Source organism: Mobula hypostoma, chromosome 9, assembly GCF_963921235.1.
Source record: "Mobula hypostoma chromosome 9, sMobHyp1.1, whole genome shotgun sequence".
Taxonomy (NCBI): domain Eukaryota; kingdom Metazoa; phylum Chordata; class Chondrichthyes; order Myliobatiformes; family Myliobatidae; genus Mobula; species Mobula hypostoma.
The window spans coordinates 87585199-87602548 of NC_086105.1; the positions used below are offsets into that span (position 1 = coordinate 87585199).

Sequence of the window (17350 nt, forward strand, 5' to 3'; positions counted from 1 at the left end):
ATGACAAGACATGTTTGAGTCATATGTAGAACAAGCTTGATTCATGATGGCCGCCAAGAAGACCTCAACCATGTTGGGTTATAATTTTCAGTAATTTTTCTGCAATTAATGAACTTGCATTTATTTAGCTCCTTTAGTTATTCCAACACATCTAAAAGTGATTCAGCTAATAAACTGCCAATGGAATGCTGTCTTCTTAGCATTACATTTGCACTAGAAACTTCTTTTGTAAAACTATGTCAAGTGCTATCGGTAGTAATGCAATACCCAAATTCATCTCCATATAATTATCAACTTTATTTGTCAGAACAGTGACAGATTATTTACAGAGCAACCAGATGTAATTAATTTTCATTTCATCAATATCGAGGAAAATATGAAATTATTTTTTGCCTTCCCTTTGAAGTCGTCTACATTCTCTTGAAGGATAATCATACCAGGTTCAGTTGTTCCTCCCAGGACAATATACCCAGCATTGAAGTCTACTCAGTCAGTGCTTTTTTGAAAGTTGCATCATCCATATGCCCAATGCCAGATTATGACCTTTCTCACATGAAGAGATTACTAGTTGGACAAAAAAAAAATCAAGCATGAGCTCAAAACCTCCTTGAGGAAATAAAGGATTCCCAATGGTTGCTGGAAATCCCAGCTATTGACTGCTTAAAGTGGAGGAGGAGATGGCTTTGAAAGCCCTGTCTTTGGATCAAGAACGCAGTGTAATCCCTCTCAGTTATGCACAGCACTGGGCAGCACCTATTCTATCACTGCACATTATTCTCATCAGTCTGCTCAAAACCAGAAAAGAAGCATGACACCTTGGATCCTGAGGAAGTGCTGGAAAAAGTAAAGGCCAGTTTATTGTGTTCCTATCCAGATGAATGTAATTTTTCCCCCACAACTGCCCTGATGTTTCAGGTGAGATTTCATACCAGAGTCTTTTGATTTTTTTTCAAGGTAACATTTCTGAGACAACACTGATTTAGAAATTAGTCAGTCACTTGACACTTACCAACTAACAACACTAGTCATTTTAAGAAGATTATAACGTATCTTATTCTTTAGTGCTTTAAAATGAGAGGAAGCTTCTGCCTCCAGTGGCAATTGATTAGTTTGATTCTCTGGCTGTCTTATGGATGGGGTATCATCTTGGCACTTTGTATAGATAGTGCTGGTGATGACAAAAAGATTTGATTGGACAACTGCCTGAATAGCAAGTTTGCACAGGTTGGAGGGAAAACATCCAACTTACTTATTTTAATATGATTCCATGTGATTTATTAATTATTGATGTCCCAAATTTCCACAGGTGCAGGTGCAGAAGGTATCATCATGTGATGTGACAATTCAACATTTTGAATGACTTACATAATACTCATTTATAAAATTGAGAAAAAAGAAACAACCTTTAAAAATTTTGTTGGAAGATGATTTTTATTTACTTGCTATTTTGCCAAAATATGTGTAGTTGATTGCAAATTGTTTTTAAACTTCATGTAACAGTGTAATAGCAGTCAAGTCTGTCTCAGTTGCTGTAAGAGGTGACCTTGGAACAGATATATAATCAAAAAAAATTACATAGCCAGTGAAAGATAATGCTGTAATGGACTGAGATTAATTTATTGTACCATATCTATCTGTAGAATTTTGTTGTAGAGTAAAGCCTTTACCAGAAATCTTTAATCAATATGAATGATTTAGCCCAGTAAATTTGCCCACTAGTTTAAAGGAAATATGACAGTAAATTAATAGGGTTTGCTGGGTCAGCAGTTTACATGGCTATTTCTGTGATGATTTCTTTTTGGAATCTATTTCTTTTGGAATCTATTTGATTTTGTTTTGAAATAAATGAGTATTAATTTAGAAGTATAGGGAACTTTTTGTTTGGAAAGATGGCACTTCAAAGTGGCTTGGTTTCTTAGTGCTACTATTACATGATAAATACAAAATGAAATTTTGCTGGTAAAACATGTTTGCAAATTCTAATTTATGTGAAGGAGTAAAATTTGCTTCTTTGGGTTTGACTTGTTGCTAATAGTATTCCAAAATTTATTTAGCGATACTGCGCGGAATAGGCCTTTCGAGCCACACCATTCCAGCAACCCCCGACAACCTCGATTAACCCGAACCTAATCATGGGACAATTTACAACAACAATTAACTTACCCAGTAAGTCTTTGGACTGTGGGAAGAAACCGGAGCAAATCCCTGCATTCAACGTCGAGAGGCACTGAAATTAAACTTTGAGCTCTAGCCTAAACTGTAATAGTGTTGTGCTCACCATTATGCTATTATGGCGCCCTCAAGATATCTTGCATACTGGAGTTCAGGTTGTGGTCCACACCCTAATTTGAAGTATGTTATTAAGGATTTTATGGTATGTATAGTTGTAGCTCCACTTAAATTGCCTTGAAGTGATGATGCCTCTGACGGTTCTTTGATACTTTGATACCAATTTTCCTGATGCCAATTAACAGTGCAAGCCTAAAAGACAGCATTCAGCTCCCATTGGGAAGTTTGAATCTATTGTGTTGTGACCCAGACTTGAATGCGGCCGGCAAAATCAATTTGAGCTGTGAATATAATCCCCGTACTTTGTTTCCACATCAGAGCCAAGATATCTGTCGCCATTTGTATGTTTATTTTTTGTTTTCAGAGTATTGTGGGCATGCATGTTGGTGCTGCAATATAGGGTGATGGATGTGATTAAATGAAGGAGATAATAAACAAAAAAAAGCATCAATCATAAACTAGAGAAAATCTGCAGATGCTGGAAATCAAAAAAACACACACAAAATAGTGGACAAACTCAGCAGGCCAGGCAGCATCCTTGGAAAAAAGTACAGTCGATGCTGAAGGATCTCAGCCTGAAACAGAAAAAGCGGGATCTCCCAGTGGCTACCCATTTTAATTCCTCTTCCCAGTCCCATGATGAAACATCAGTCCATGGCCTCCTCTGTTGTCGCTATCAGGCCACACTAAGGTTGGAGGAGCAATACCTTGTATTCTGTCTGGGTAACCTCCAACCTGATGGCATGAACATCAATTTCTTACCCCCCCCCCCTCACCATTCCCATTTTCCTCTCATCTCCTTACCTGCCCATCACCTCCCTCTGGTGCTCCTCCCACTTTTCTTTCTTCCATGGCCTTCTGTCTTCTCCTATCAGATTCCCCCTTCTCCAGCCATATATCCCTTTCACCAATCAACCTCCCAACTCTTTACTTCACCTCCCTTCCCGCCTGGATTTTCCTACCACCTTGTGGTTCTTCCTTGCCTCCTCCCACTTTATTACTGTGACTACTCATCTCTTTTTCCAGTCCTGATGAAGGGTTTCAGCCAGAAACGTCAACTGTACTCTTTTCCATAGATGTTGCCTGGCCTGCTGAGTTCCTGCAGCATTTTGTGTGTGTTGCTTTTAAAAAAAAAGTATCAATACTCTTTCAGAAGTTGAACAAAAGTGTGTATGTGTAAATGCTCAGATGAAGCAAATCAACCCCTTTGCTGTTTTAGTTGATCTCATCTTTTGGTAGGGAGAGAATTGGTTGCATTGACACATAGCACAGAAGCAAACCTTCGGCCCATCTGGGCCATGCCAAACCATTTAAACTACCTACACCTGTCTCCCTGCACCCAGACCATAACCCTGCCATCCATGTACCTATCCAAGCATCTCTTAAACATTGAAATGTAGCCTACATGCAACTCTTGTGCTGGCAGCCTGTTCAACAACTTTCACAACCCTATGAATGAAGAAGATTCCCTTCATGTTCCCCTTAAACCTTTCCCCTTTCACTCTGAACCCAGTTCTTTGTAGTCCCCCAAGCTCAATGGAAAAAAAGCCTGCTGCATTCAGCCTATCTATACCCTTCATTATTTTGTATACATCTATCAGAACTCTCTCTCAATCTTCTATGTTTGAAGGAATGAAGTTCTAACTTATTCAATCTTCCTTTGTAGCTCACATTTGCCAGTCCTGTCAATATCCTTGAAAATTTTCTCTGTATTCTCTCAACATTATTTAGATCTTTCCTGTATGTAGGTGACCAAAACTGCACCAAACACTCCAATTTATGTGGGTCATGGTCACTTACACTTACACTTCCTCCCTTACCACCATTCAGGGCCCCAAACAGTCCTGCCAGGTGAGGCAACACTTTATCTGTGAGTCGGCTGGGGTGATATACTGCGTCCGGTGCTCCCGATGTGGCCTTTTATATATTGGCGAGACCCGACGCAGACTGGGAGACCACTTTGCTGAACACCTATGCTCTGTCCGCCAGAGAAAGCAGGATCTCCCAGTGGTCACACATTTTAATTCCACATTCCCATTCCCATTCTGACATGTCTATCCACGGCCTCCTTTACTGTAAAGATGAAGCCACTCTCAGGTTGGAGGAACAACACCTTATATACCGTCTGGGTAGCCTCCAACCTGATGGCATGAACATCGACTTCTCTAACTTCCGCTAATGCCCCACCTCCCCCTCGTGCCCCATCTGTTACTTATTTTTATACACACATTCTTTCTCTCACTCTCCTTTTTCTCCCTCTGTCCCTCTGAACATACCCCTTGCCCATCCTCTGGGCCCCCCCCCACCCCGTCTTTCTTCCCAGACCTCCTGTCCCATGATCCTCTCATATCCCCTTTGCCAATCACCTGTCCAGCTCTTGGTTCCATCCCTCCCCCTCCTGTCTTCTCCTATCATTTTGGATCTCCCCCTCCCCTTCCAACTTTCAAATCCCTTACTCACTCTTCCTTCAGTTAGTCCTGACGAAGGGTCTCGGCCTGAAACCTCGACTGCACCTCTTCCTAGAGATGCTGCCTGGCCTGCTGCGTTCACCAGCAACTTTTATGTGTGTTACTCCAATTTATGCCTCACCGACATCTTATACAACTTCAACATAACATCCCATCTCCTGTATTCAATACTTTGATTTATGAAGGCCAAAAGCTTGCTTTATGACCCTATAACATGGTGTTGCCATGTTCAATGAATTATGGGCCTTTGTTCTACTATACTCCTCGGTGCCGAAATGTTCACTGTGTAAGACCTACCCTGGTTGGTCCTATCAAAGTGCAACACCTTGCACTTGTCTGCATTAAATTTCACCTGCCATTTTTCAGCCCATTTTTCAAGCTGATTCAGATCCTACTGTAAGCTCTGATGGTCTTCCTCGTTGTCCACTACACCCCCAATTTTGGTTTCATCTGCAAATTTGCTGATCCAGTTAACTATATTATCATCCAGATCATTGATATAGATGACAAAGAACAAAGATCCAGCAGCGATCCTTGTGGCATTCCTGTAGTCACAGGTTTCCAGTCGGGGGGCAACCATCTACTACGACTCTCTGGCTCTCCCGCAAAGCCAATGTCTAATCCAATTTACTACCTCATCTTGAATGCCTAGCGACTGAACCTTCTTGACCAACCTCCCATGTGGGACCTTGTCAGATGCCTTGCTGAAGTCCATGTAGACAACGTCCTTGCCTTCATCAACTTTTCTGGTGACTTCTTTGAAAAACTCTATAATGTTGTTGGTTAGGCACGATTTACCATGCACAAACCCATGCTGATGAACCCTAATCAGTCCATGCCTATCCAAATATTCATATATCTGGTCCATTTAAAATGCCTTCCAATAACTTTCCCACTACTGATATCAGGCTGTCCTTTTTTTTCCCTCCACCTCCTTAACCAGGTCCTCAATATCTCTTGAAAACCAAGGTTCCCTAAACCTAAATAAAAGTTGCTGGTGAACGCAGCAGGCCAGGCAGCATCTCTAGGAAGAGGTACAGTCGACGTTTCAGGCTGAAGTTAGTCCTGACGAAGGGTCTCAGCCTGAAACGTCGACTGTGCCTCTTCCTAGAGATGCTGGCTGGCCTGCTGCATTCACCAGCAACTTTTATGTGTGTTGCTTGAAATTCCAGCATCTGCAGATTTCCTCGTGTTCCCTAAACCTGTTATTTTTACTTTTTTTGGACAGGCACATACAAGCTTTGTACTCAAAATTTCACTTTGAAAGCCTCCCACTTCCCAAGTACACTTTTGTCAGAAAACAGCCTGTCCCAATCCACACAAAATGCTAGATTAATTCGGCTAGCCAGGCAGCATCTATGGAAAAGAGTAAACAGCTGATGTTTTGGACCAAGACATTTCATCAGGTCTGGAAGGGAAGAGAAGTTACCGGGGAAGGGAGAAAGAAGTAGAAGGTGGCAGGTGATAGGTGAAACCTGGAAAGGTGGAGGAGTTAAAAAAGCTGGGAAATTGAATGGTGAAGAGATAAAATGCTGGAGAAAAGGGATTGGGCAGGTAAAGAGATAAGGTGAGAATGGGGAACAGTGGGGAGGGGGCATCAATGTTCATGTCATCAAGTTAGAGGCTATCCAGACAGAATACAAGGTGTTGCTCCTCCAACCAGAATGTGGTCTCATCACGGCAGTAGAGGAAGTCATGGACTAATGTGTTGGAATGGAAATGGGAAGTAGAATTGAAATAGGTGGCTACCAAGAGATCCTGTTTTTTCTGATGGACAGAGCGTAGGTGCTCAGTGAAATGGTCTCCCAGTCTATGTTGGGTCTGACTGGTTATATAGGAGGCTAGATTGGGAGCACTGGAAACAGTAGATGACCCCAACAGACTTGCAGGTTAAGTGTCACCTCACCTGGATGGACTGTTTGGGGCCCTGAATGGTAGTGAGGGGGGAGGTGTGGCACTTTTTCAGCTTGCAGCGGAAAGTACCAGGAGGGAGATAAGTGGACAAGGGAGTTGCACAGGGAGCGATCCTTGCAGAAAGTGGAGTTGGGAAAGGTTCTTAGTGGTGGGTTCCCTTTGAAGATGATGTAAGTTAATGGAGAATTGTGTGCTGGATGTGGAGGCTAGTGGTGTGGTAGGTAAGGCAAGAGGAACCCTGTCCCTGGTATGTCAGAGGAAGGATGGGGTGAGGGCAGAGGTGCGTGATAAGGAAGAGAAGTAGGTGAGGGCACGCAGCATTGATGGAGGAAGGAAAGCCCTTTCTTTGAAGAAGGAGGATATCTCAGTAGTTCTGGAATGAAAAGCCTCATCCTGAGAGCAGATGCAGCGGAGATGGCGGAGCTGAGAGAAGTGAATGTCATTTTTACAAGTGACAAGGTGTAAAGAGGTATAGTCCAGGTAGCTGAGAATCAGTGGGTTTATAAAAGATCTCAGTAGATAAACTGTCTCCAGAGATCAAGTCAGCAAGATCGAGAAAGGGGTGGGAGGTGTCGGAAATGGATCAAGTAAATTTGAGGGCTGTTTGGAAGTTGGGGGCAAAGTTCATGAAGACGACGTGAGGAAGCAGCGCCAATGTAGTTGTCAATGTAGCGTAGAAAGAGTTGGGGTAGGCTTGGAAAGTGGACTGTTCTACATAGCCAACAAAAAGGCAAGGCATAGCTGGGCCCCATGCTGTTGCACATGGCTACACCTTTAGTTTGAAGGACGTGGGAGGAGCCGAAGGAGAAATTGCAGTAATTGTCTCCCCCCCCCTTACTGTTCCCCATTTGTTTCCCCCCTCTTGCCTTATCTCTTTATCTACCCATCACCTCCCTGCTGCTCCACCTTGTTCCCTTTCTTCCGTGCTCTTCTATCCTGTCAGATTCCCAACTTCTCCAGCCCTTTATCTTTCACCAATCAACTTCCCAGCTTTTTATTTCAACTCCTCCCCTCTCCTGGTGTCACCCATCACTTTGTACTTCTTCCTCCCCACCTCTCCACCCTCCATCTTCTTGCTCTTTCTTTCCAGCCCTGATGAAGGGTCTCGGTTGAAAACTTCAGTTGCATATTCTTTTCCATAGATCCTGCTTGGTCTGCTGAGTTCCTCCAGCATTTTGTGTATATTGCTTTGAATTTCCAGAATCTGCATACTTTTCTCATGTTTCTGTCCCAAGCCACATTTGCCAGATCCTTTCTGACACCATCAAAATTAGCTTTTCTCCAAAGAGTACTACTTGGGAGGTGGGGTTTTAAGCTAGAGTTGCAGGGGAATGGGAACCAGAGTGCCAGAACAGATAGTGGGGGCAGATGTTGAGTTAATCACCTGTCTGTTTCATTCCCTAATAGGAGACCAGTATTGTGCACTCTCTCGTCGGGACTTCTATGTACTGATTAAAGAAACTGTCCTGAACACATCAGACAAACTCTATCCCATCTAGTCCTTTTACGGTATGGGAGTCCCAGTTAACATGTGGAAAGCTTAAAATCAACTACTATAACAACTTTGTTTTTTACAACAGTCTGTAATCTCTGTGGTTTTTTTTCACTAAATCCCAGGGACTGCTGAGTCTATAATACAGCCCCATTAAGGTACTCATATCTTTCTTATTCCTCCACTCCACTGATTAAAACCTCACTGGACTAGTTCTCCACTTTGTCCTGACTGGGCACTGCCATATCTTCCCTGATTAGTAACATCACCCCTTCCCCCTTTAATTCTTCCTGCTCTGTTGCATCTAAAACAATGGAATCCCGGAATATTGAGCTGCCTGTCCTGCCCTTCCTGCAACCAAGTCTCACTAATGGCTACAATATCTTAATTCCAGGTGTTGATCCATGCTAAACTCCTCTACGTTTCCTACAATACTTACTGCATTGAAATATATGCAGCCCAGTACGTTATTCACACCAGCTCAACCTTTTGATTTGCAGCTTTCGCTGAGGTCTGTTCTGGCACTCTGTTCCCACCCCCCTGCAATCCTAGTTTAACCCCCTCTGTGCAGCACTAGGGTATTAATACTCTAGTTTGGGTGCAAACCATCTCTTCTGTACAGGTTCCACATTCTCTGGAAGAGAGCCCAATGATCCAAAAATTTGGCACCCTCCCTCCTACATCAACTCTTTAGCCATGTGTTAAACTGTATGATCTTCCTTTCTCTGGCCTCATTACTGTGTGGCAGTCCTGAGATCATAACCCTGAAGGTCCTGTCCTTTTAACAGCACTGAACTCCCTTTGCAGAACTGGTACCTGAACATAGAACCGTACAGCACAGTACAGGCCCTTCGGCCCACAGTGTTGTGCTGACCCTCAAACACTGCCTCCCATACAACCCCCCCCACCTTAAATTCCTCGATATACCTGTCTAGTAGTCTCTTAAATTTCACTAGTGTATCTGTCTCCACTACTGACTCGGGCAGTGTATTCTACACACCAACCACTCTGAGTAAAAAACCTTCCTCTAATATCCCCCTTGAACTTCCCACCCCTTACCTTAAAACCATGTCCTCTTGTATTGAGCAGTGGTGCCCTGGGGAAGAGGCACTGGCTATTCACTCTATCTATTCCTCTTAATACCTTGTATACCTGGATCATGACTTCTGGCTGATCACCCTCCCACTTAAGAATGCTAAGGACTTGATCTGAGATGTCCCTGGCAGCTGGGACGCAACATACTATCCATGATGAACAGAACGAGCAATTCAATTAAAATTCAAAAACTGTTGTTGTAAAATAAAAACAGAAAATGCAGGAAACATTCAGTAGGTCAGTTGAGTAGGTGAGTGGTGTTGCATCAACTTCATACTCAGCATCATCAAGACCAATGGACTGTGGATTTCAGGGAGAGTAGGTTGAGCAAACGTGCACCAATCCTTGTTTGAAGGAGGGTTTAGCGATGGAAAGTCTGAGTAGCTTCAAGTTCCATCACAGAGGATCGGTCTAGGCCTAACATATTGATGCAGTTGTGAAAAAGGCACACAAATGGCTATACTTCATTAGGACTTCAAGGCAAGCTGGTAGGTCACCAAAGATTACAGCAAATTTCTATTTACCATGGAGTTGGACTCTGGTGTTTAAATCCAAGTTCTTTTTGAAGTCAGGAAAGGGGCATAAAACTTGTTGCTTCACAATCATTTTATTAAAAGTTGGTGGAACAAAGAGAACAGAAACAGAACAGTGATAAGGGGTCACTGCTACTTGGAGGAGATAATCAGAAAGATGGCACCTAGCATAATACAGCTACTTTTATATCCAAAGAGAAGAAAATTCCATAGATTAAAAAAACACAATTAGAAAATACTTTAAAATATTGTAGTAAAATCAGTCAATGAAATTTACTCCTTCATAACAAAGGAGCTAAGACTACTATACTTTTCATAGCTACTGGAGGCATGTTAAACTGTTATGTATATAAAGGCCATTCAAAATACAAGCAGATAATTGATTGTTAACAATTTGTTTAGTTTTAACAATTAAAATTAAACAGTCAGATCCAACAGCTCCAATGCACAGGATTGAATGAGGCTCCAGAGAGGAGTATAGACTTGGCCAGTTCCATTATGGGGGATATTTTCAATAGGCAGTGTGTCAAAGGTGTTATCCTTCAATAAGGATCCTCACTACCTGGGACATGGCCTCTTATTACTACCATGAGGGAAGAAGTACAGGAGTCTGAAGACCCACACTCATCATTTTAGGATTAGCTCCATCCCCTCTGGTATAAATTTCTGAACAGTCCATGAACACTACCTTGCTATTCCTTTTGCGCTATTTGTTATATCACAAACAACAGATGCTGGAAATCCAAGCAACACCACACACAATGGTGGAGGAACTCAGCAGGGCAGGCAGCATCTATGGAAAAGAGTACAGTCGATGTTTTGGGCCAAGACCCTTCAACAGTACTTTTTTCTACAGATGCTGCCTGGCCTGCTGAGTTCCTCCAGCATTTTGTGCGTTATTTGTTTTGTTTTGCACTGTACTACTGCCACAAAGCAACAAATTTCAAAGTATCATTATAATAAACCTGGTTCTCATTCTGAGCATCTGTGGAAAGAGAAACAGTTAACATTTCAGGTCAAAAATGCTTTCTGGACCTGGAAGAAGAGAAAACAAGTTTGTTTTGAGCTGTAGAGAGAAAGGGTTGGGGAGAATGCATTCCTTAATATTAGGGAATATCTCTAATAGAGTGAGGCCAAGGTTGTTGTAGTGCATTTGGTTTGCAGGTAATGAGAGAAGTTCAAGAATAGGAAACCAAAGGGACAAAACTGTGAAAACCAAACCAAGCTGTATGAAATTACCAGCATGTTAGAAAGTATTACCCAAGTGAAGAGGAAAACTGGTTTAATATTATAGATAATTGACCACAAGCAATACTGGCCGGTTCTGATACATTGAGTTAAAGGTTGTTAGATCCCTGCACGAGGTGCTGCTCTTCAAGCTATTGTTGGGCCTTATAGCAGAGGACAGGAGTTACATAGAAACATAGAAAATAGGTGCAGGAGTAGGCCATTCGGCCCTTCGAGCCTGCACCGCCATTTATTATGATCATGGCTGATCATCCAACTCAGAACCCCACCCCAGCCTTCCGTCCATACCCCCTGACCCCTGTAGCCACAAGGGCCATATCTAACTCCCTCTTAAATATAGCCAATGAACTGGCCTCAACTGTTTCCTGTGGCAGAGAATTCCACAGATTCACCACTCCCTGTGTGAAGAAGTTTTTCCTAATCTCGGTCCTAAAAGGCTTCCCCTCTATCCTCAAACTGTGGCCCCTCGTTCTGGACTTCCCCAACATCGGGAACAATCTTCCTGCATCTAGCCTGTCCAATCCCTTTAGGATTTTATACGTTTCAATCAGATCCCCCCTCAATCTTCTAAATTCCAACGAGTACAAGCCCAGTTCATCCAGTCTTTCTTCATATGAAAGTCCTGCCATCCCAGGAATCAATCTGGTGAACCTTCTTTGTACTCCCTCTATGGCAAGGATGTATTTCCTCAGATTAGGGGACCAAAACTGCACACAATAAAACAGAGTTGACAGATAAAAGGATCAGAGTCAGATGGAGAATCAGTGACAATTATCGCCCTTGAATTGCCTGATACTATACGCTGAGGACTGGAGGAGAAGTTTCTTCAACCAGTGGGGTGGTGAAATTTTGCAATTCACTAATTAAGAGGGCTGTGGCGTAAGTGCGGCGTATCCGTAAGACAATGGTGGACACATTTTTGGATATTAAGGAATCGAGGCATTTGTGGGTTACTGCATGAAAGTGATGCTGAGGTAAAATGTCAGCTGTGTTAAATAGTGGAGCAAGCATGAAAGGGCAAACACTTTACTTTTCCTGTTACTGTTTCAGTCAGGCATAGAGCATACGTCCTTGTGTTGTAACTGTAACTAAGTCACTGGAGAAGTTGGTGGATATGAATGGATTATTCATCATGACAGATATTCTCATGGAGACCCTCTCGGTAGTCTCAAGCTCAAAGTACATCACATTCTTATACTCTTAAGAGCAAAGTACAGCAGGTGATTCAATATAATTTTCATAATTAAAATGACATCGTTTACTTCAATATTTTGTGCCTGACAAATGGTTCCTTTAAGGTTTATATTTATAGTGGGAGTCCATTGTAGTTCAAAGGACACCTCTGAAAGTTCAAACTCCTTTGCTGCACAAACTAATTCATACAGTTAGTCTAAACTGGCTTCTGAGGACAGTGAGACAGACACCCAGGATTAGTGTTATGAGGGCTAACTCTCTAAATACACTAATCTCCCAACTATTGATAGATTAGCTATTTGAAGGTGATGAGTGATAATATCAGTCCAATCTGAAAGCTTTCTTGAACTTGTTTATAATGGTGCAAATTACTTGAGGCCATAGTTACCTGGCTTGATGCAGGCCAAATAATATAACCCTCGTGTTTGACATTTGGCTGAGGCGCATGGTAATGCCTCTTGGTCGCTTCACTTTGCAAGCCATATCTCTTTAGCAGCTGGCCCCCTGCTGTAGCCTGTGCTCCATAGACAGTGTTGTTTATTTGTGAAGGTGTCTCTTAACTTGGAACTGATTACTGCATGCAATTTGCATTAAGAACTGAAGACTGGTTCTAGTTTGAGTTAATCTGATACATGCACATAATTCAACAACTCCATAATCCCTAAAACTGGGATGAATTAAAAGAGGACTATTAGGACCCAGCCGGCTAGTGGCGTAGTGGCATCAGCGCTGGACTTCAGAGCAAAGGCTCCTGAGTTCGAATCCAGCCGTCTCCCTTGCACGCTTTCCATCTGTGCTGGGTTGAGCGTCGAGCCTGCTAACACTACTTCTCGGCTCTTGAACTCAATCCCACAGTTGATGAAGGCCAATACACTGTATGCCTTCTTAACCCCACAGTCAACCTGCGTAGCAACTTTGAGTGTCCTATGGACTCGGACCCCAAGATCCCACTGATTCTTCAAGACTCTTACCATTAATACTATATTCTGCCATCATAGTTGACCTACCAAAATGAACCACCTCACACTTATCTGGGTTGAACTCCATCTACCACTTCTCAGTCAGTTTTGCATCCTATCAATGTCAGAGGTTACAGCGGGACAGTGCTCCATACTATCCACAACACCCCCAACCTTTGTGTCATCACCAAATTTACTAACCCATCCATCCGCTTCCTCATCCAGGTCATTTATAAAACTCATGAAGAGAAAGTGTCCCAGAACAGATCCCCGAGGCACGCCACTGGTCACCAACCCCCATGCAGAATATGACCCGTCTACAACCACTCTTTGCCTTCTGTGGGCAAGCCAATTCTGGATCCATAAAGCAAGGTCTCCTTGGATCCCATGTCTCATTACTTTCTCAATAAGCCTTGCATGGGGTACCTTATAAATGCCTTGCTGAAATCCATGTACACTACATCTACTGCGCTACCTTCATCAATGTCACAGCCTCAAAAAATTCAATCAGGCTCGTAAGGCACGACCTGCGTTTGACAAAGCCATGTTGACTCTTCCTATTCATATTATGCCTCTCCAAATATTCATAAATCCTGCCTCTCGGGATCTTCATCAATTTACCAACCACTGAAGTAAGACTCGCTGGTCTGTAATTTCCTGGGCTATCTCTATTCCTTTTCTTGAATAAGGGAACAACATCTGTAACTCTCCAATCCTCTTGAACTTCTCTCATCCCCATTGATGATGCCAAGAGCATTGCCAGAAGCTCAGCAATCTCCTCCCTTGCCTCCGGTCCCAGTGTCTTATCCAACTTGATGCTTTCCAAAAGCTCCAACACATCCTCTTTCTTCATATCTATATGCTCAAGCTTTTTAGTCCGCTGTAAGTCATCCCTACAATTACCAAGGTCCTTTTCTGCAGTGAATATTGAAGCAAAGTATTCATTAAGTCCCTCCGGTTCCATACACACTTTTCCACTGTCCTATTCTCTAACGTCTTATCCTCTGGCTCTTCACAAACTTGTAGAATGCCTTGGGGATTTCCTTAATTCTGCTTGCCAAGGATTCTCATGGTCCCTTTTGGCTCTCCTAATTTCATTCTTAAGCTCCTTCCTGCTAGCCTTATAATTTTCTAGATGAATATGATTACCTAGTTTTTTGAACCTTTCGTAAGCTTTTCTTCTTGACTAGGTTTTCAATAGCCTTTGTACACCATGGTGTCAGTACCCTACCCTCCTTTCCCTGTCTCATTGGAATGTGCCTATGCAGAACACCACGCAAGTATCCCCTGAACATATGCTACATTTTCCTGAGAACATCTGTTTCCAATTTATGCTTCCAAGTTCCTGCCTGATAGCCTCATATTTTCCTCTTATTCCAATTAAACGCTTTCCTAACTTGTCTGTTCCTGTTCCCCTCCTATTCTATGGTAAAGGAGATAGAATTGTGATCACTATCTCCAAAATGCTCTCCCACTGAGAGACCTGACACCTGACCAGGTTCATTTCCCAATACCAGATCAAGTACAGCCTCTCCTCTTGTAGGCTTATCTACATATTGTGTCAGGAAACCTTCCTGAATACACTTATCAAACTCCACCCCATCTAAACCCCTCACTCTAGGAAGATGCCAATCAATATTTGGGGAAATTAAAATCTCACACCACAACAACTTTGTTATTATTACACCTTTCCAGAATCTGTCTCCCTATCTGCTCCTCGATGTCCCTGTTACTAATAGGTGGTCTATGAAAAACACCCAGTTGAGTTATTGACCCCCTTGTGGTTCCTACCCACAGACTCAGTAGACAATCCCTCCATGATTTCCTCCTTTTCTGCAACTGTGACACTATCTCTGATCAGCAGTGCCACGCCCCCACCTCTTTTGCCTTCCTCCCTATCCTTTCTGAAACATCTAAAGCTGGCACTCTTAAGTAGCCATTCCTGCCCCCTGAGGCATCCAAGACTCTATAATGGCCACAATATCATAGCTCCAAGTACTGATCCACACTCTTAAGTTCATCCACTTTGTTCATGATACTCCTTGCATTAAAATAGACACATCTCAAGCCATCAGTCTGAGTGTATCCCTTCTCTATCACCTGTCTATCCTCCCCCTCACACTGTCTGCAAGCTCTTGATTTGAGAGCCAACCACCCCTTCCTTTGTCTCGTCACTTCGGTTCCCACCCCCCAGCAAATAGATGATGCCGAAGTAATTATTTGGAAATAATTCTTTGTGATTGACTTTTCATCAGAACTTGTCAGATCTGATTGATTTCCTCTCTAATTTCTACTTTTTTAGATTTCAGGTACTGCTTGAACTCAAATGGTTCAATTTAATATGGGAGAATGGATAAGACCTGAAATTCTTGCTCTTCACCCAGACAGCCACAAACAAAAAAACTCCAAAGAACAAATGATAGTAACATCAGAACCCAAAACCCCCCATGTACGAGCAGCAGTAGAAGCATCAACTCTTCCCCTCCACCCACTTACACCAGCAAAAGCACCGACTCCCTCCCATCCCCTAACCATGTAAGTAATAGCAAAAGCCCCCAAAGAGACCTATATCTAGAGTCCATCAAAAACAACAATCTGTAACCCAGCACTTCAGTATCTTAAACACGAGGAAATCTGCAGATGCTGGAAATGCAAGCAACACACACAAAATGCTGGTGGAACGCAGCAGGCCAGGCAGCATTTATAGGAAGAGGTACAGTCGACGTTTCGGGCCGAGACCCTTCGTCAGGACTAACTGAAAGAGATTTGAAAGGGGGAGGAGGAGATCTGAAATGATAGGAGGAGACAGGAGGGGGAGGGATGAAGCTAAGAGCTGGAAAGTTGATTGGCAACAGGGATACAAGGCTGGAGAAGGGAGAGGATCATGGGACGGGAGGCCTAGGGAGAAAGAAAGGGGGAGGGGTCCCCCATGATCCTCTCCCTTCTCCGGCCTGTATCCCTTTTGCCAATCAACTTTCCAGCTCTTAGCTTCATCCTTCCTCCTGCTGTCTTCTCCTATTCATTTTGGATCTCCCCCTCCCACTTTAAAATCATTTTCAGTTAGTCCTGATGAAGGGTCTTGGCCCGAAACGTCGACTCTACCTCTTCCCATAGATGCTGCCTGGCCTTCTGCATTCACCAGCAATTTGTGTGTGTTACTTCAGTATCTTAGACAGGCTGTCTCTCACCAGCGAGGTAGGAGGGATACAATGAGAGCAGGAGACCAGCAGCTCGCTGTTCCAATGTCACAATCTTCTTCAAGCCCCCCCATTTGGACTGACAGGCTGTCATTCACCATCGAGAGAGGAGGATTGCTCGAGTACGGGGGCCTTCTTCCAACAGCAGATCAAGCCGCCTGTTGTCCAGATGTGTCAGTCTCCCATGACACTTCAGTCAGCGAGGAGTTGGATCATCTATAGGGCTGCTCCCCAAACTCATATCTAATTTACTTTAAAATAATGTGAATAATTGCACCCCAAATGAGATAATGTGTCACCACTAGTTGGATTCTGCTATGTGTTACTGCCACTGATGAACTTAGAACCATGTTAATAATTTGCCTTTAGTTCCATAAGCTTCAGTTTGCACCCTTCTAAAAGATTTATCAAAAATTTTTGCGCAAGTCCTTCTATCACTTTAGTCTCTTCTACAAAAAATGCCAAACATATCCTATCCTATACATGTAAACCATGTTGAATTACTATTTTCAAGTTATTCAGTCACCTTGTCCTTATAGACTCCAGTGATTTTGTTTTGACAATTTTTGAGACAACTGCTCTATTTTTAAACTTTTAAGCAACAGGGTTTTGTTTTTTTTCCCCAATTTCACTTAGGCAGAGTTTTTTTTTAATACACAATTTTAAAACTTTTTGTTTTGTTTTGCCAGGATTTTTCACAGGGAAATCTGTTTGTTTTTGTAAAGTTTTATGCAAAGTTCTGACCTGTTGTCATTCCTTAATAACAGAACGAGCTACGGATGGATCCTTGCAGACGGAGGACTGGACTCTAAATATGGAAATCTGTGACATTATTAATGAGACTGAAGAAGGGTAAGAACTAAGTGTGATACCACGTGTAATACAGCATGCAAACAGGCCTTTCACCCATATCCCTCAAAACATTTCCTATCCATGTCAGTCCAATAGTCTTTTTCCCTGT

The 17350-nt window shown here is 42.8% G+C and overlaps 1 protein-coding gene across 9 annotated transcripts in view; it reads left to right on the forward strand.

Moving 5' to 3' along the window:
- The window catches only part of LOC134351835 (TOM1-like protein 2), a 175696-nt gene that overhangs the window by 2708 nt on the left and 155638 nt on the right, over positions 1–17350 (forward strand). For 8 of the 9 annotated variants that reach the window (XM_063058615.1, XM_063058616.1, XM_063058618.1 and 5 more), the window contains exon 2: positions 17157–17241. In XM_063058615.1, the coding sequence (XP_062914685.1) occupies positions 17157–17241 (85 nt within the window). Of the gene's footprint in view, positions 1–15470; positions 15728–17156; positions 17242–17350 lie in introns of those variants that run through there. The other variant, XM_063058617.1, reaches the window with a different exon arrangement.